At 41.2% G+C, this 20,631-nt stretch overlaps 1 protein-coding gene across 1 annotated transcript in view; it reads right to left on the bottom strand.

The window, feature by feature from the left end:
* Positions 1–4,487: 4,487 nt before the first annotated feature.
* Positions 4,488–20,631, bottom strand: part of MCM3 (minichromosome maintenance complex component 3) — a 35,159-nt gene continuing 19,015 nt past the window's right edge. The window contains exons 5-17 of the mRNA XM_007936147.2: positions 19,465–19,703; positions 18,879–18,987; positions 17,726–17,879; positions 17,257–17,388; positions 16,451–16,659; positions 13,141–13,315; positions 12,657–12,783; positions 11,150–11,300; positions 8,166–8,306; positions 6,976–7,079; positions 6,587–6,672; positions 6,059–6,128; positions 4,488–4,686 (exon numbers count right to left, since the gene is read on the bottom strand). Of these exons, the coding sequence (XP_007934338.1) occupies positions 4,488–4,686; positions 6,059–6,128; positions 6,587–6,672; positions 6,976–7,079; positions 8,166–8,306; positions 11,150–11,300; positions 12,657–12,783; positions 13,141–13,315; positions 16,451–16,659; positions 17,257–17,388; positions 17,726–17,879; positions 18,879–18,987; positions 19,465–19,703 (1,896 nt within the window). The remainder of the gene's footprint in view (positions 4,687–6,058; positions 6,129–6,586; positions 6,673–6,975; positions 7,080–8,165; positions 8,307–11,149; positions 11,301–12,656; positions 12,784–13,140; positions 13,316–16,450; positions 16,660–17,256; positions 17,389–17,725; positions 17,880–18,878; positions 18,988–19,464; positions 19,704–20,631) is intronic.

Here is a 20,631-nt window from a genome sequence, read left to right as displayed (position 1 = left end):
CAGGGCTAAAGTGTCTCAGGTATTGAGAATCATATGCATTACCAGAGGAACCTCAGAGATCACTTAGTTCATCCACCTCCTTTTGCAGACAAAGCCAAGACCTTTGCGCCAAGAAAGTGGCTTACTTACCTTGGCACATAACTCAGCTAGTGTTCAGAAAGGACCACGAATGCAATACCCTGATTTCTCAGCACCGGGCCATTTCCTTCTGCCAACCAACCTTCTTGCTCTCTGCTGAGATTTCCCGCGCCTTCTAGGCAAAGTGCTCTATCATCTCTGCTTCCCTACCAGGTGATGCCTTGTTCTTGATGAGGGGGAAGTAAAGATCACAAGGAAAGGAAACCCCCCCCCCAGCTGTTATTAAGACTCTTAAGTATCTGAGGCAGCCAATATACAGATGACTCTCTGGACCCCGTTTCACACCTGCCTTATTCCACTGAGGGGTTATGGGGGTGCAGCGGTTAAAGCATCCACTGCCGACCAGTCAGCAGTTTGAACACCAACTGCTCCGTGGGAGAAAAATAAAGCAGACAGCTCCTTGGAAATCCTAAGGGGCAGTTCTACTCTGCCCAATAGGGTCACTGTAAGTTAGAACCAACTTGATGGCAGCGGGTTTTATTCCACCATCCAAATCCTTTAGGTAGATCTCACTTCAAAACAAGTCTGGAATCATTAGGACATTAGGACTCTGCTGTGAAAAACTCATGAGACATAGGAAGGGAATAACAACCTACCTACTCTTTGGTCTCTGAACCTTTCTCCTCCTCTTCCATGATTCCTAGTAACCCTACCTGTTATGGATTGAACTGTGTCCCCCTCCCACTCTCCAACCCCTACCAAAATGTGGCATAAATCCTAACCTCTATGCCGGGGGTTATATATAATCCCATTTGGGAATGGGTTGTTATGTTAATGAGACAGGATTATTGTCATTGGGAAAAAGCTAAAGGGCCATTTGCTACAAGTTAGCAGGGTCTTCTCTGTGAGACACATCCAGTCAGAGCCACACTGACTGCATGACAGGAGCCATCAAGAGATGGAAAGGCAGGAAGAGAATTCAAGAACAGGAGTGAAGTAGTTTTATGTGATGTTCATCGAAGGATCATGTATTTTTAAACATTTATGAAAATCAATCACTTTAACAGAACTAGCAGTAATGATGGAACTGCCATCAAGTAGTTTGTGCTAGGCAGGCACTTACCACCTGCTATTATGGTTGTCACTCAAGCACCCAACCCAAACCAAACCCATTGCCATGAGTCAATTTCGAGTCAGTTACTCTATAGGACAGGGTAGTGCTGCCCCATAGGGTTTCCAAGACTGTACATTATTTACAGAAGCAGACTCCCTCATCTTTCTGCCAGAGCCGTTGGTGGGTTTGAACCACTGATCTTTGGGTTAGCAGCGAAATGCTTTAATCACTATGCCACCAGAGCTTCCTCAAGCACCTTATAAGTCAGTAATTATTCTCATTTTACAGCCGAAATAACTAGCAGCTCAGAATTTACCAGAAGGTACTTGGTAAACTGCGAAGTGGGGACTTGATCCCAGCAACATTTATGAAGATTCTTACTCATCTTCCTGTGGTACAATCTCTTACAGTAAAAAAATTATCTTTTTTGAAAACTGCCTTCAAATTGAAAAACCACCCATTGCTGTTGAGTCAATTCCAAATCAGTGACCCTATAGAGTAGAACTGCCCCATGCTGTTGTTGTTATTATGTGCCATTGAGTCGGCCCCAACTCATAGCGACCCCTCCTTGGGTTTCCGAGGCAGTATCACTACGGAAGTAGATTGCTCAACTTTCCTTCCAAGGAGTGGCTGGTGGGTTTGAACTGCCAGTCTTCTGGTTAGCAGTCAAGTGTCTTAGGCACTATACTACCAGAGCTCCCAGAACTGCCCCATAGGGTTTCCTAAGTTGTAATCTTTATGAAACACACCTCCTTTCTCCCGTGGAGTGCTGGTGGGTTCAAATCACTGACCTTTCAGTTAGCAGCTTTACACTTAACCAATGTACCACCAGGGCTCCTTAATGAAGCATATACATAATTATTTTTTCCTGATGAATCTGGGTCGTTATTTTGAGTAACAATCTCTGTGCAGTGTGACAATAGCAACAACCCCCAGGTGTATCTTATGTGTAGAAATGTTAGCCACTACCCCAACAGCCCCTCTCAGGTTCGTGTCAGGAAAAATGGACCTCTTAAAAATGTAGAACCTACCTTGGTGATATAACAGTTAATGTTTGGCCGTTAACCAAAAGGTTTGTTTGTTTGAACGTACCTAGCAGATTCGCAGGATAAAGACCTGGCAATCTGCTCCCGTGAAGATTACAGCCAACAAAACCCTATGGGGCAGTTCTACTCTGTTACATAGGGTCTCTACAATAAAAATCACCTCAACACGTAATAACCCTTAAAATGCTCACCAAATTTTTTCTAAGCTGCTGTAAATTTGCTACCTACACACACCTTTTGAAACTCAATGTAACACTTCATTGAATTCCAAAGTCTTACTATTTTATGTTCTAAACATTGACTGTGATTGCTAAGTGCATTTTCTACCACCTTCTACCCTTGGTTAGCTTGGAAATAGTTGAAATGGTAAGGAAGGGAAACTTGCTATTACAGTCATTACCAAAATGCTGGGTGCACCTAGTTACTCTCCCACTCTGTGCTTATTTTCCCCAGGGTTAAAAGATAGGGCTTAAGAGTCCTACTCACAAAGTGTTTGGCCTTTCTGGAAACCCTATGGAGCAGTTCTTTTTTCATGGTTTTAAAGGAAACCCTTAAACTCCTAGCTTGTCTCTTAGCAGTACTCGATCTGCAGCTAGACACTCCACTGCCATTCTCAAGGTCCCCTTCAATTCATTTCCTACAGCTCTTATTGTGTGTACTCTCATTTGGTATATAATTATACCCCAAAGGTTTAATTTTTACTGACATATTAGGCATACATGTCCCCAGCCTGTAGGCCTCCAAAGCAGAAAACCTTAGTTCTGCACTCCCTCTTGGACCTAGCACAATGCCTGACTCACTTCAAGAGCACAATTAATGTCAAATTCCTTCCTCCGGTCCCTACTGTCTCCTTTGGAGCTGTACTCTCTAGATCACTTTTTTGTTCTCCCTTCATAAAAAATAAAATAAATATATAAATTAATAATCCCACTGTCAAGAGAAATCAGAGAAAATGTGCCTCATAGCTTCAGGTTAAGGGCCTAGCTGTTGGACACCATAGAGAAGTGTCTCACCACTCTTCCAGTTGAGAACTGGCACAATCTCTTTTCCACAGCACTGTCACCAATACAGTGCAGGTGCCAACTCATGTGACCCAGGACCCCCAAATGCCACACTTTTTTTTTTTTTTTTTCCAAACTTACAAGTTCTTTGGAAGCTAGTTAAATCATATAATAGTAGGAGCAACATCCTGACCAGGCCTCTCCATAAACATGTTTAAACAGGCAAACAAGCCCCAAGGGCCTAACTCCCCACTTTAAGCGGTTTCACAAGATTCCTCTAAGTCAGGCTCTTTAGGGGCAAGGAGTCATATAATTTTTAGGCCTCAGATATATCAGGTATTATTTCCCCATGAAGAGGCTTTGATTCTTGGAGAAACCAGGCAAAGGGTCAGTCCTTCTCCAGAACGTCCACTCGCAGATGTCTTGTGGTCATTTAACTATTTCATATCCACAGGGTTTGGTTTGCACAATTTAGCTGATAAATGCTGGTGTTACTAAGAAAGAAAAACTGCCTCAAAAAGACTTGCCACCCTAAAAAACAAGCACAGAAGCCTGCTGCCACCTTGTGGTGGCTCAATGCAAATGTTGGGTCAGAAAATCTAACAGGCCAGAGCCTTCAAAGTACAAAGCACACAGTATTAAGATAATGTGTATACTGTAAAAAGGGTTATGTTTATTCAATTCACTGGATATTTATGTAAAAAATACATATTAGTCATAACTGGTGCCATTGCAAAAAAGCTTTATTGGCCACTATGACTTGCCTCAAAGCCTTCTTTCCACCAACACAAAACAACCCAAAGTATGTTCTAGCCCAAAGTGCTCCAGAAAAAAAGAAAAATCAGCCAAAAAATACAGAAGGGATGAACAGAAAGAAACTAGCTGTGCCTGCCCCCACCCCAACCCCGCAAAAAAAAAAAAAAAAAAACAACCACTTAGCCATCATGTTACTACAGAAAACAATGGTTTGAGATAAAGCAGTAAGTACCCAATGATTTGCAATGACATATTAGGCAACTCTTAGTTCTTTCTTACTTTCTTCTCTCGTTATCCCGTTGCAGGAATGATAAGCATTTCTAAAGCCTCCGTCCAGTTTTGATCAGCTCTGTCACCAGTGTTCCTCATCTTTAGTTCAATTAACCACTGTTATTCAGGTAATGAAGGCAAAGGCTAGGGCCAGGGAACAGGATGGCAGAAGGCATGGAAGAAACTTTCCTGGCACAGCTCCAAAGTTCAGTTAAGCCCTCCTCAGATGAGGAAGATGATGCCCTCAGACACCATGACCTGGTTGTCATCCTGCATTCTGCTCAGAGCAGCCTGGATCTCCACCGGAGAGAAGGGCTCGTCTGTGTCCCGGTTGATAGATTCCGTAAGGCGATTCATGCCCACAGACTGGGCATGGGCTTCCCGGAACACCTCCAAGAGGGCAACCTTGAATGCCTTTAATCTGCTCAAGACAGGATAAAGAGCAAAGGAGGCATAAACAACAACAAAATGCACTCAGATGAGATCTATGTTGTGAAAACCCATGGGATTATGACAGAATAGGTTTCCCCAGTATTCACATACACACACACTTCCCACATGCTCATTTCTGCCTCATGGCCACTCCACTCATGCATTTCACTCTTCATGCACATTAGGAAAAGACTAAAAATTAGAGGCCTTTTGAGAGTGTAAGAAATTGGCACTCAAATATACTGTTAGTAGATATGTAAACTGTTAAGACATCTATCTATCTTTGGGGCAATTTAACGTCTATGTAAATTTTAACAGCATATCCTTTGACCCAGGGATTCCATTCCCAGGAATTCATCTTACAGTTAAACTTGAATGTGTGTACAGTAATAAGTGTAAGAATGTATTACTACAAACAGCAATTATAGAACCTAAATGTCCAGCATTAACAAACTCGTTAAATTAATTTGACATCCACGTGATGGAAACTCTGCAGTCATTAAAAAGTGAACTCTGTATGAGCTGACCAAGAAAGTGCCTGAAGATAAAGTTCAATGGTTGTCTCTAGGGAGTGGAATCCCAATTGATTATAAACCTTAGATATGGAGTTTCTTTGATATCCAGTAAATACCAGAAATTCTTTGATATCAGAAATTTATAGACAAAAATGTTTTTTTGAAATCCTAGTGGTAACAACTCTTCATTTCAAAACAAATAACCACGATTTAATTAGGAAAAAAAATCATACATATATAAAGTATTGATACATATAGATGTATGTATCTTCCACAAAAAGGCTCAAAAAAGGATTCTATGTCCTACTGAGAATCTATGGTTATGAATATGAAACATATTTTCTCCTTGTTCTAAGATCATCACTTTGACTCCACAGGGCATAATAATTCAAATCCCTATAGAGAGTATTAGGAGGAGCTCTGATAGTGTAGTGCCTAAGGCACTTGACTGCTAACCAGAAGGCTGGAGGTTCAAACCCACCAGGTACTCTTTGGAAGGTTGGTTGGGCAATCTACTTCCGTAGTGATACAGCCTCAGAAACCCAAGCATGGGTCACTATGAGTTGGGTCCAAGTTGATGGCACATAATAACCACATACAGAGAATTATTGATAAAGCAAATGGTGAAATGTAAAAACAACTAGGGATTCTGAGTAAAGGGTATAGAGGAGTTCTTTACACTATCCTCACAACTTTTTGTACCATTTAAAATTATCAGAATATAAAATGTTTTAAAGATCCTCATACCTTCGGCTTTGACCTCCAGTGATAACCAGCTAGTCTCCTATTTCCTCCCAGGGGTGGCATATGGAATTCATGCAACACAGGAGCATCTTCCCTACTCACCTGGATTCACTCAACTCCACCTTCTGGGGTTCTTTGGTCTCCTGTGGTTCTGTCGTCTTTGGAGTGTGTACTTCACAGGATTCATGGTTGGAGAGATTGGGAAGGCAAAAAAATCATTTTCACAAACACCGGAAGTTATTTTCCCCACCCCTCATCAAGCCTGCTAAATATTCATGTTTCCTCAGGTTCTTATGGGATGAGGTAGAACAATTAGGATAACATTAGGTTAACAGGAAACCCCCACTGAACAATAAGGAACTGAGGCAGGTAAGAGGCCCTAAACATGCATTATCTAGAATGTTTTTTTACCAGGCTTGACAAAAGAGTGGAGTTCATCAAGGAAGCAAACAATTTTTTTTTTTAAACTGCAGATTTCCCCCAAGGTTTTCTTGGGACAAACCCCTCTGACACAACCCTAAGCAGGCAGCCAAATGGGAGCCCCTAAGAAAATACAGGAGACTGAGCAACTGAAAATGGCTGGGAGTCCAGGGAAAAATCTCTTTCATCAGCAGGGGGCTGGTCACTCACCTTGAGGCATTTCCTCCTCTGTGTCACTGAAGTCATAAGGGTCATATGAGTCCCTGTCCCTGGCCTCTGAGTGTCGAGCCTTCTTCCTAAAACACCGACAGCAATGAAGAGAAAGGATTTGAGGACCCTCATCCTATGCTTCTGATCACAGGGAAAACAAAATAGAGCCATCAACAATCAAAGTGAAATACCAGGCCCAGACCTGTACAAATCACTGCTTTTTCTGAAAGGGATCAAAAGTACTAAAATACAAGAGGTCCTGCTTTCCAATGCTTGCTTTCCGTATCACCCACTGTAGATTTCAGCTACAGACATGAGGGGGAAAAGGCAGCACCTGACCCTGTCTCCACCCTGAGCCTTTTTATCTTACCTCTCTGCCCCTACCTTACCTCTTTTTCTTCTGTTCTTGGTCCTCCTGACTTTTCTCTTCTTCATCTTCTGTCTCTGACTCATCCTCATTTCGCTTCTTACGTTTCTTCTCCTTCTCCAGAACCTAGGACCAAGCCAAGTGTGTGTGGGCTAGAGTGACCACTACTGCTGGGGAACTGAATAAAAAACTCTAAATAAAGAGTCCCTTCTGCACCGTCAGCAGGATGGGTCTAATCACCTCCCAACCCCTTTTATACCCAAGTCCCAGGGCCAGTGGTATGGGAATAGCCTGTTACCCTTCTTAAAATAACACTGGGAGAGACATTCAATGCCTTTCATATAGTAGGTACCAGTGAATGTTTACTAAATAAATAAATATGGGCTAATATCCAGCCCATAATGGCTAAGCAGAAAACAATTCATTTCTTTATAAATCAAGTCTTTAATTGAAATTAAAGACAACCCTCACCCCAGCAAAGAGAAAAAGCTGAGGGAAGCCTAACAGACCCACAATTACTGTATTTTTACACAAATAACTCACTACGCAACCACACTGCATGTTAGTTTCTTGTGTACACTATGCACATTATAAGCATGTGCATGTATATTATGTAGATGCATTATCTGTGAAAAAATATGGTGGGCCCCCAAGGGGCTATAATTAACCTAATTGTGGAGGCAGTGACAAGGAAAAGAGTCAAGGCTTCAAGTGGTGGTATCTAAATGATAGAGGTAAGTATCACAAAGAGAAAAAGGGAAAGAAGATAAGCAAGTTTGAGGGTTCCACTACAGACATGAGTTTCTGAGGTATAAACGGGACAGCTGAAGAGACTGCCAAAGAGAAAAGTATAGAAGAGAAAAAGAAAGAACACCAAGGCAAATACTTTGGAATTACCTACTTTTTTAAAAGCAAAGAAAGTATGACTAACAGGCACAGCTGACTAAAGGTGTAGCACATCAATTAAATCAGGCTCCAGAGACCCTGGCACCAGTATTTTTAAGCTTTCTGGCTGACTCTCACAAGCAGGCTGGGTTGAGAACCATTGGTATGCATGTTTCAGAGGAAGGAGAGAGGGGAACTGCACACTGACAGACTAATGCTGCTTTCTGTAGACAATCTAAACTCAGGTGTTGCCATGGAGGCTATGAAGCCCATGTAGTAACGATTTACTCAGAAGAGCCTCTCATGCCCAAGCATCCCAATCCTCACCTTCTTGAAGTAAGCATACTGGACCAACTCCACAGCTTCCTCTGCATCCTGCAAGTCCACAGTCTTGCTCATGCGGGCCTTGGCATGGGCTGTTGCCAATCGAATCAGAGTTTCCAGTGTCCGGGCTGTAACTGGAGATGTCTGGGGAGGAAAGGAAGAGAAGATTACTTATCCAGAATTCCTTTAGGCCTGCCTAATTCCCATTGTACATAAAGAGAAATCAAAGCATTTTAAGAAAAGCTCCAGGAGGGAGGTGGAAAAGGGGAGTTTATGCTAATGGTGGTGGAATATTTTGGAAAAGGATCACAATAATGGTGGCACAACGTGGAAAAATGTCATCAATGTCCCTGTAAATATGGACATTGTTATGTTGGTGAATGTCTTATTGTGTACGTTTTCACAGTAAAAGTAAAAGAAAAACTCCAGGAATTCAAAACAAAGAATTCAGAACTCTGTATTCTCTCTAAACACCCTATGACATTAGAAATAGAAGTATAATGATCAGGGAAATATGTTGGTGAGGCACTGCATGAGCAGGTAAGATAAAGACTATAAAGGGAGAAAAATGATCATTGGCTGTGGCCAACAAAGTTCCACCAGGAACTTTGCTTTTATATTCATCATGTCATTTCAACCTCTTAATAACTTGTAGAAGGTTATTAATACCTTCATTTTACTGAAGGTGAAAATGCAACTCAGAGCTTCAAGTTAATTTGTCCAAAGTCATAGTTAACGGAAGGGTGTGAAAGAGGTAATTTGGGACAAAGAAAAAAAGTTGGGTAAACTCACATGCAGAACAGAAACAGAATTCAGACACATTCATCAAGTGGTTCTCACACAGATGAGTGTATACCAAAATCAACGAGGTGCTTTTATCTCTTAAATGCTCGTGTCAGAATGGCACCACTGGCCCACTGAATCAGAATCCCTGCACTGAGAATGAGGCACATGTGCTTTTGGGGTTTCAGATGATCCTGGCGTGCTCCTAGTTAGGCATCCCTGACATTACTCAAACTTCTCATTTTATGGATAAGGAAACTGTGGCCTGACAGGTAAAAGGATTGGCCTGAGGTCCAAAAGCTAGCTGCAGAGCCGGGATTAGAATACGGGGATAGTTCTTCCTATCATACCTCCCCATCTCCCGCTATATTACCCCTCAATGAGGTATGCTAGTCACTCATACTTTCAAGTTTTCCAAATTACCATTTATACCTACAACAACATTCAGAAACAAATATATTCACATTTTTTCAAAGTTTACCAGATCTTTTAATGATTTAGAAAACTACCACAAAAAAACTTTAGATCATTATATTTATGAAGATGCAAAAATCCTCAACAAAATACTAACAAACCAAATCCAGAAGCATATAAAAGGATAATACACCATGATCAAGTGGGATTTATTTATCCTAGGAATCCAGGGTAGTTCAACATCAGAAAATCAATCAATATAATATACCATATTAATAAAATAAAGGAAAAGAATCATATGATTATCTCAATTGACACAGAAAAGCCATTTGACAAAACGTAGTATCCTTTCATGAAAAAAACTCTCAACAACCTAGGAAAAAAGGGAAATTCTTCAATAAACGATATTTATGAAAGACCCATAGTTAACATCATATTCAGTGAAGAAAGACAGAACATTCTCCTTAAGACCAGGAACAAGACAAGGATGCCCACGCTCACCACTGCTATTCAGTATTATCCTGGAAGTCCTAACCAGAACAATTAGACAAGAAATAAAAGTTACTCAAAGCAGGAAGAAGTAAAACTATCCCTTTTGGCAGATGCATGATCCTATACATAGAAAGTTACCAGAGCTTAGAGGATATATGCTATTATTACAAGCTTCAATTACTTAATCACCTAAAGAACTAATGAAATCCTAACCTGTATCAGCAGAACTACAGAATCCAAACAGAGAGATTTACAAGTCCCACTAAGAACACAAATGAAGTTGTGGTATATTATGGTCAGTTCTAGGTATAGTGAGAGGGCTTTTGACACACTGGAACATGTTCACACCAGAAGAACAACTGAAAAGAAAGGGAGATTTTTAATCTGAAGAAGACAAGTCATACATAATCCCCAGCAAGCAAAATTTAAGACCCATGAGAAGTCATAGGGAAGCAGATTTAAGCCAGAACATTTCAATGCAGTGATCTAACAAGCATGCTGTTACTGGTAGCATTCAGGAGATCCTAGCAGGGATTCCAGAAGACAAAATCCCTGTCCTGGGTGTGAGACTGGAGTACATGACCTAGGATCACGTCTAAATCCAGGAGTTGAACTTGAGCCTTTCTGCTGTGAAATCCTATATGGATCATACTGAGCCAAGAGGTTTAGGCAGTTATATTCAGTTACTAGAAATAGCTGTGGATAACCATCACAGTTGCCAAACTTCTAATCATTCATCAAAGTCAAGCTCAAATATCACACTCTCTGGGAAGCCTCCTTGACATTCATACCTCTTCTGGGAAATCTAAGGGAAAGATTAATAGCTTTTTCATCTATATTCCCATAGTCTTCACTATAATTCCTTTTTATAAAAAGTACCACAATGGGATATATATTTGTAAGTATATACATACGTATCTTCCTATCTACCTTTCTGCCTTCTTCTCCCAGATCTGAGCTCTTCTAGAACAGCTCTTACTATTTGGCCCACATGTAAGAGTAGAGACTAGTCCCAGAGCTCTCATCATATGTTTGCTGAATGAACTGCAGCTTCTGGAGGTCAATGTCATTTGAGCTAATGAGATACATTATCTCTGAAGTTATTATATCATTTTCCTTTGTAAAAGGAAATGATTAAAATTATATAACCAGAAACCTATCAAACAAGAAAGAAAAGGTAAGGCTTGAAATACTAAATTAAAAAGGCTTTCAAAAGTAGCTCCCAGATAGCAAGGACCATTTCCCAATCACACACATGAGGGACTCCCAAGCCCCTCTTCCCTGATTGGGGTACTGACCCTGGCAGTGTCCGAGCTCATGCTGCCTTGGCTGCGTAGGCGTGAGTACTCTTCTGCAATGTAGGCAGCCGACTCTTGTGTCAGGATGGGTCTGATGATTTTCGCCACATGGATATACTTCTTCATAAAAGCTGCACTCACCATCTTCTCCCTGGATTCACACACAGAGTAAATCCCATTGCCCTGTGACACCTAACCACTAACCTGGGTAGTGGCTGTGCCTCTCCACAGAGCCAAGGTCAAGTGGCAGAGCAGGGGCTGGGCCTAGAGCTCATTATCACATTTACAAGGTCCTTTCACCTTTTTAAAGAAGTCTGGTAGCACAATGCCTAAGGTCTCTGACTGCTAGCCAGAAAGTTGGTGGTTCAAATCCACCAGCCACTCCTCAGAAGCAAAACTGGGTGATCTACTTCTGTAAAGATTTACCGCCTCAGAAACCCAATGCCAATGGGGGTCACTATGAGTTGGAATGGACTCAAAGGCAGTAGGTTTGGTTTTTTTTTTTTTTGGTTTCACCTTTTTAAGGAGCTCTGGTGGTGTAATGGTTAAGGCATTTGGCTGCGAACAAGGTTGATAGTTCAAACACATGAGCTGCTCCATGGAAGAAAGATGAGACAGTCTCCTTCAGTAAAGATTTATAGCCTTAGAAACCCAATGGCGGTGGCTGTGAGTCAGAATTGACTTGATGGCAGTGAGTTTGGTTTTGGTTTGGTTCATCTTTTTATCAAGGAGCTCTGGTAGCGTAGTGCCTAAGGCATTTGACTGCTAACTAGAAGGCTGGTGGTTCAGACCCACCAGCCACTCCTCGGAAGGAAAGTTGACAATCTACTTCTGCAGTGATACTGCCTTGGAAACCCAAGGAGGGGTCTCTATGAGTCAGATACGACTCTCCGGCAGTGGGTTTGGTTTATCTTTTTATCTAATTCTCACAAGCTCATGAGATAAGTAGGTTAGGTGTTACTTGTCCTATTTTACAACTGGGAGAACTATGACTCAGAGAAGTAAAAGAGACTCAACAGCTTTCTGACTTCAAATTCTGTGTTCTTAAATTAAGTTTTAAAAATTGCACCTTGACCAAAAACAGAGGCATAGAGCTCACATTTCATGCTTTGAATATCTGACCAAAAGTCTCAAACCCATTTGCAAAACCCTCCAATGCTTGCTATCTATTGGCCCTTTACCAAAGACTCAGCACAATGGCTACATGACATGTATGATGATGACATTACACTTCCACCATCAGTAAGGCACATCGTCAAAGCCTTCTGTTTTAGGAATGCTCTGAAGCTGAGCTAAATCACATACAAGCCATTATAAGGCAACTGGGCAGGATAAAAGGTGTATCTGTAGACCCAAAAAAATCAGAAAACAGGTCCACATGTATACAAAATCAAGTATGACCTTGGCCTATGCAGCAATACTCTCTAACTAAGATCAGATATTATGTGTTCTAATATGACACAAATCTTGGGCTCCCTAAAGGGAGAGAGGTGTAAGGAATGCTCACCTTTTCTTCTTGGCTCCATGTAGAAGATTGTCATGCTTGTCATATATCTGAGTATCCTGCTGGTCCTCTTGGTTAAAGTTGGGATCATCTGTGGCCAGAATATCCACAACACTACCCAACGGCATAGCTGGAAAACCCAAGTTGGGAAAAAAAGGGAAAGCTTAACTTAGGTGAAATTGCTTCTATTGCCCAGGAAGGGTAAAAAGAGAGGCAAGGCTCACAAAGCAAGGAACCATAAGAAAATAGACACATGGAACCCACAATAAGGAAGATGAAACCATCTGACCCCAGAAGCTCAAGAGTGTTTCCAGATTCAAGAATGGACAAAAGACACATCTTAGGACAACCTCCATTGAACAAGTAGGGAGGTGGCCAAGCAGGCTAGGGCTTCTTCAACATCTACCAAGACACTGAAACCCACCAGTGCCTGTACTGGGCCTGAGCTAACTTCCATTAGTCACTCTAACTCTTCGCATGGCCTCACCATCGCCATCCTGCTCTCCAGGTGCCCTGTAGCGGTGCATCCTAAGGACGTGGTCTGAGACCTCCCGATCCTGCTCAGGGTCCATCTGATCCAGCATGATGAAGAGCAAGTCAAATCGGGATAGCAGTGAGTCCTGCAGCCCAATGTTCTCCATAGGGGTCTTGTATTGATCATACTGGGGAACATGAGAAAAAGGAAAATGGAAGGGGCATCAATAGGAAGAAAGGACAGAGCAGTCAGGTAGATACTGGGAGTAAGAATGCGAGGCTAGACCTTAAAAACAAAATAGGTAAGAAGCAGTAAACAAGATGCTGCTGTTGCTACAGCCATTACAATACTAAATATTATCTCTTGCTACCTCCTTCTCCAGTTGAAGCCCAGGGACCTGAGCCAACTGAAGTCCCACCTCATTCCTTCCAAGTAAATAAAACCAAAAACCAACTCGTTGTCATCAAGTGATTCTGACTCAGGGAGACTCCATGTGTGCAGACAAGAACTGCTCTGTAGGGTTTTTAAGGCTATGGCATTTCAGAAACAGATAGCCAGGCCTTTCTCCTCAGGTACTGCTGGGTGGGTTCTAACACCAACCTTTTGACTAATAGTCAAGGGCTTAACTGTTTGCACTACCCAGGGGCTCCAAGCAAATAAACCCCAACTATTCACTCAAGGACTTTTAACAAGCTGACAGTGGGTCTAAAACCAGCCACCTCCTCCTCAAGCCTTTATTCCACTCTTATTCCCAAAGCAAGATCAACTCTGGTGATGATTCCCTCTCCCCAACCTGTTATAAACACAAGGCAAGCTGGGTGAAACAGAGGCACTGGGGAATTTGGGGGTCTCTTACTTAGACAGTAATGAGTAAAATCTGAATTGAAATGGTCAGTGATCTGTAAGTCATCATGCTTGGGCATCAACAGAGTGTTTCCTTGGGATTTGGGAATATCTGAACTATTTTCTTTCAATTCTGGGCCTATCAGGTTGATGCTTTTCTATCCACACACTCTTCACAGTCAGAGGGCCAAACAATCATGTGGGCAGTATTAATAATTTTTGACACACTCACATTTCAGGGCCTGCCACTTTCTCTCTACATTTCCCAGTAGCATTCTTCAAAATGACATAAACATGTTACCACAAATCTAAAAACCTATGGTTCTCAACCCAGGCGGCACATCAGAACCCACCTGTGGAGCCTTTTGAACCACAGTTACCAAGAGTCCCAACCTAGAGATTTATTCAGAAACTTTGGGCTGGGGCTCAGGCATCTGTATGTTTAAGAAGTACCACCCAAAATAAGCATCCCATACAGTGTGGGATTATAAATTGCCACAGCACAGCACGGGCTGTGGATTCAACACCAGGCTCTGCCATTTTCTGGCTTATGGCTCTTGATCAAGTTACTTAACCTTTCCCTTTTCTCATCTGTAAAATGAAGATAATAATTTTATCAAACTCACTGGACTACTGTAGGAATGAAAGGAGATGATAAATATAAATCGTTTAAAAGTATTACTTTATAGGAATCCTGGTGGCACAGAGGTTAAGCGCTCAGCTGTAAATGGAAAGGTGAGTGATGCAAACCCTTCAGTCACTCCACAGGTGAAAGATGAAGCAGTCTGCTTACATAAAGACTTACAACCTTGGAAACCCTATGGGGCAGTTCTACTGTGTCCTATGGGGTCATCATGAATCAGAATTGACTCGACAGCAGTGGATTACTTAGTATTTGAAGTATTATAACATAATCTTTTTGAGAATAACTTGACAGTATCTACCAAAATAAAAATGCATATAACTCACAACTCATAATTCCATTGTTAGGTATTTATTCAATATATTCTAAAAGTATAACCAAATACACGTGGAAGGATGTATATTGCAACTTCATTAGTAATCGAAAGGGGAAAAAAAAGCTACCAAATGTCTATCAAACAGATTAATATGTTATTATAATCCCATGCAATAGATTATAATAAATTACATATAATACCATCATAATCCTGCTATAAAACCAAAGATTAAGAGAAAATTCTTAAAAACAGCCAAGGAAAATAAGGACACAAAATGTACAACAGAACAAGGGTAAAAGTGGATGTTGACTTCTCATAAACCATGAAGGCCAGAGATGATGCACTGAATCTTACATGTGCCAGAAGAAAGTCACGCTAACATTCTCTGTCTACTGGAAATGGTGTTCAAATAACTGTTAAACAAAGGCATTTTCAGATAAATAAAAGCGGAGAGAATCTCAACAGATCTACATTCCAAAAAAATTCTAAAGGATGTCCTTCAGCCTAAAGGGAATGATAGCAATGAAACCATGGATCTGTAAGAAGAAATAAGTGAAGACAATGGAACTGGTAAAGATGTGAGTAAATATAAATTATGTTTTCTTTCTTCTTGACATTTATTTGAAGATAAATGGTAATTAAAAGCAAAAATAACAGCACTATAAGGTAGGATTCAAAATCAATAAAGTGAAAAAGTACGAAACAGTATGATCACATTCATACCCAAAAAAACAAGGAAATACCCTAGTACAAGTACACGCTTAAATGTTGTTTCTTGAAATACTCAAAAAGTTGTTAATAATGTTATTTTCCGGAAGGATAGAGAGGCAAGAAAGAGAAGGAAGTCTTACTTCTCCTATGGTTCTCTATTCTGTTTATAAATTCTCCTACCACATCCATGTCAACATATCTTACCTGGTGTGATGTCATGTGTCAACTTAGCTGGGCTACATGATTCTCAGTGGTTTGTAGACTCTGAACTGGGTGCTCTTCCATAATGTGAAGAAATGTAATCATACTCCATGTGATCTGACGTGCCCTCCTTCTACTTTTCTCTCTCTCTCCCTCCCTATCCTTCTAGCTCCAGTCCTTGGGACAAAGGCCTGCAGAAGCCTCCACTTTGTCACTGACCTGAAGATTTTAGATTCGCCTGCCCCCGCAGCCCCATGATCCAGCAGAGGTCTCCAAGCTTACTGCCTGACCAAGGGATTTGGGGCTTTCCAGCCCTCACATTTACATGAGCCATATCCCTCAAGTAAATCTCTGTGTGTGTGGGTGTATCAATCATTGGTTTTGCTCCTCTAGAGAACCCAGACTAAAACACCTGGGTAGTGAGACTGGGTCATCGTTGATGTCAACTTTATGTTTTTCAACAGTCATTTTTCCAAGGGAGTCTGATCTATATACAAAGGTAAGGTACTACTGTTCTACATCAAAGATAGTAATAAGATGATAAGCTCAGTCTTTAGTCTTTCTCTCCCCTGGGTCACTCAGAACAAATTCTTAGCCTAGTTACTCACCCGGCCATAGACAGGATTGGCAGCTGCCAAAACACTGCAGCGGGCATTCAGCCGAGCATGGATGCCAGCTTTGGCGATGGTGACTCGACCCTGCTCCATCACTTCGTGGATGGCTGTGCGGTCCATGTCAGACATCTTGTCAAATTCATCGATGCAAACCACGCCTCGGTCAGCCAGAACCATGGCCCCTGCTTCCAGACGGCGTTCCCCTGGGCAGTGCAGAGGTAAAAACATGTGCTGAAGTCTAGGTTATGAGGGATACAGGGGTGGAATTTGTCTCCTTCCCAAGCATCTCTCAGTGTACCACATGAGAATGTAATTAAAAAGGTGTCAGTCTCTAGAGATTTAGAGGCAACCCCTATTGAGTCACCTTTTTCTTCAACTTAAACTGCCTCTTTAACCAACTTTGACTCTTATGGAACTGGTCTCCCATACACCTCCTTTACAGATTTTCTCTTTATCCTCATCCTCAAGTGATTGCACAATTAGATGCCTATTGTCTTTTCACTGGTCTTCAAATCCCTGCCTGATTCATAAAATACAACAATCTTCATTCTTATTTCCCTAATTTGCCAAAGTTTCTCCTTCAAAACTCTTTCCAATCTCCTTCTAGGAGACATTCTTGTCAACAGAGGGCCACACCAAAGACTTAAATTCACCCACTATTGATGGATAGTCAGTATCAATCAATCTGGTCCCAATTAACCTCTCAACTCTATTTTCCCAACATAAGTCAATGCTAGAGCAAGCTCAAAAACTGTGCTCATCTCATTCTGGACCTTTGCTAAGGACTCTTACAACCATACCTGTTTCCTGGTCTGTGGTGACAGCAGCTGTCAGACCCACTCCAGAGGAGCCCCGGCCAGTGGTGGGGATAGCCCGGGGTGCAGTGCAAAGGACGTACCGCAGGAGCTGAGACTTGGCAACGGATGGGTCTCCTGTAATTGGATGGGAGCAGTGGTGACTCCAGGAAATTGAGAGACAACACCTAACTTTCCTCATCCCCAGCAGGTTCTGCTTTTCTAGCATAGCCCCTGGCACAATAAAGACATTTATTAACTAGTTGTTAGTATTACTTCTTCCACTTTTCCCTTTACCATTGTGGAAGATAATGTAATTAAAAAATCCAGAAATAAGAAAACATATCTCTTAGCCTTTTGCCCTTTGATGGAACTGAAATTCTGGCAAATAAACACACAATCTTACAGGTTATAGATCCCCAAAACTACACTCCACAAGTAAGACAGACTTCAAAGCAAATCTCCAGCATCACACCTATTAGAAGAATGTTGATGTCCCCACGAATGTGGCTGCCATTTTCTAGGTCTCGTTCTACCCCTCCCAAGAGCAAGCAGAGGATTGCCTTCTTGACATAGTCATGTCCATGAATACTAGGGGCCAATGATCTGGCCAGCTGATCAAAGATATCCTGGAGGAACAAGAAAGTGAGTGAAAAGCCTGGTGAGATTCAATGCAACTTTGCTGAGCTCCTGCTTTAAATTTCCTATGTTTGAAGAAATACACAAATATGGACACTGTTCCTTATCACAAAAAATTCTGCTTCAAGATAAACCACACTGATCAGACCATTCACAGAACAGACAGCAGAGGCAGACTGGATAGGAAAATGCTTAGAGGCTTAATCTTTAAGAAAAAGAAATTACATACAGATTCAAAACATTTCAGGCTTTATGTGTATTGCGCTTCAGCATTAGTATTTATCACACTTTCATGATTTTGTTCAATTCTAAATGGGACATCCTATCTTTGGGGGAAAAGAAAAAAAGACAGGAAAAAACTGGAAGACTATCAAAGAAACAGTATTTTAGAGAGCCAAAGCAAATAAATGACCTTGAATACAAACACTTTTATTTAAATTTTAATAATAACACATCACTGATGTCTTGAGTAATAAATAGACTCATTGTACATTAGTATTCTAATTCCTTTTCTAATATTCTAACTCCTGTTCTAATATTCACATTTAAGTCTATCTACTTAGCAGCCCAGGAGCTCTGGTAGCATAGTGCCTAAGGCATTTGACTGCTCACCAGAAGGCTGGTGGTTCAAAACCACGAGCCACTCCTCAGAAGGAAGATTGGTCAATCTACTACCATAGAGATACTGCCCTGGAAACCCAAGGAGGGGTAGCTATGAGTCAAATCGATTCGATGGCAGTGAGTTTTTCAGTTTAGCAGACCAGCAAGTAATACAACAAAAACATTTAAAAAAACCAAACACACTTTCACTTGCTGAATGAAACAAAACTGGAAGAAGAATCACATACTTCAGAGGGAAAAAACTGGACCTTCCCCCGACAGCACAAAGAATGATGGCCACATACCCAAACAACCCTTACACATCCATTCCCACACTCAAATCCCTAATTGCAAGGTACAATGCTATCTCCAGCAAAGGATGCCCAGACCTTGGAACGGGTCTTGCTGAACTTCTTGATCTTGGCTATATCCTCAGCAGAGAATGAAGGCTGAACATCCTTGCTCATCTGCTTCACATTACAGGCAATCAGGACAGTCCTGGGACAAACAGGAGAATTAGAGGAAGCCTGCTATTTTCAATAGCTAACACTAATAGCTAATACTCCCAGCAGTAGCAAATCTTTTTAGACTAATCTAGAATAGCAAATCAGGGGGAAATAAAACAAAAAAACGCTGTTCTGAATTCAACAACTGATTCTCTCAGTTAGTGACTCAAATATGCTCATCACACCTCACCTCTGGAATTTACCTATTGTTTGTTGACCCAAGGTTATCAGACAGAAGTGTATATAGGAAATTCCCATCAACTATGAAGCTGTGATCATGTTACCAATAACTCCCACTTTTGGCATGAGATAGTATCACCAGCTTCATCTAATAGAAAAGAGGTATCCCACCTCACAAGCAACTACAGTACTCTGTAACCCTCTGGAACGTGGAAAACTGAAGAAAAGGATATGATCAGAAATTAAAGCTGTTAGAGCATTCCTAACATTTGATAGCTGACCCGTTTACCTGAAGGTCCCTGAGGTATAGCCTCCCTTCTTTCCAGGGAGGCAACGGTAAGTCCCCACCACCTGGACTCGGTCACCAGGCTTCACTTTATCCACCAAGTCATCATCCAGAATGACATCCACAGAGCGGGGAAGCTGGCCGGCTGGAGCCTTCTCCGGCATCTCCTGGATGGTAATGGTCTGGTGGTCCTTGTAGACAGAAAGGCCATATTCGGTCTCTAGGGGATTGTTCTCTTCATCCTGGAGAAAGGAACACAGCAAAGTAGTTATCCCAGTCTTGTCTCAGAAATGCCACACCCATCTGTTGTGGGAAATATAATTTGGAAATGACTTAATGAGATTTTAGAATCCAGGAATAAAAAAAGTTAAATACTTTCTCCAGTTTTTTCCATTCATACCTTTTCTAATAACTAGTCATCCAACAGAAGGGCCAAAGCAGACCGAAGACACCATGGCTGTCATATCACATATTAGATTAATATTTAAATTAAGCTTACTTCCCCTACACTACAATGTAGTATTTCCACCCCTAGGTAATACCCAATAGAAAGGTTCACTAAAAACCACCAAAGTACAAAAATGTCCATAGCAGCACTTCTAATAGCCAAAAATTAGAAAGTATCCAAATATTGTCTATAGTAGTTAAATAAATGCAGTACAGTCACACAAAAGAATATTATACAGCTATAAGAATGTATGAGATATACCTATATACAATAAGGGTGAATTTCACAAACATAATGTCAATCAAAAGAAGCCCAACAAAAAAAGAATAATTAAATTATAAAAGCAAGCAAAAGAAATCTATGCTATTAGAAGTCAGGAAAGCGGATACCCTTGGGTAGTATGAGGGTTCAAGAAGGTATTCTGAGTACCACTGTCCATTTCCTGGTGTGGATGGTGGTTGTACAGGTATATTCAGCTTGTGAAACTCATCAACTGTACACTTAACGTGAGCTATCCCGTATAAACATTAAACTTCAATAATTTTTTTTTTTACGTTTCACTTCTGACATGGATTAAACTGTGTCCTCAAAAAATGTGTGTCACAGCAAAAGCAGTGATCAGAGGCCAATTTATAGCAATAAGTGCACACATCAAGAGAAGAAAGAGACAACACTTTAAACGAACATCTCCAACAATTAGAGAAAGAACAGCAAGAAAAGCC

This window comes from Orycteropus afer, unplaced genomic scaffold, assembly GCF_000298275.1.
Source record: "Orycteropus afer afer isolate SDZICR_OR568_19922 unplaced genomic scaffold, OryAfe1.0 scaffold00034, whole genome shotgun sequence".
NCBI lineage: Eukaryota > Metazoa > Chordata > Mammalia > Tubulidentata > Orycteropodidae > Orycteropus > Orycteropus afer.
Note: the sequence above shows the minus strand (reverse complement) of the source record. Positions and strands in the feature narration are given on the sequence as shown.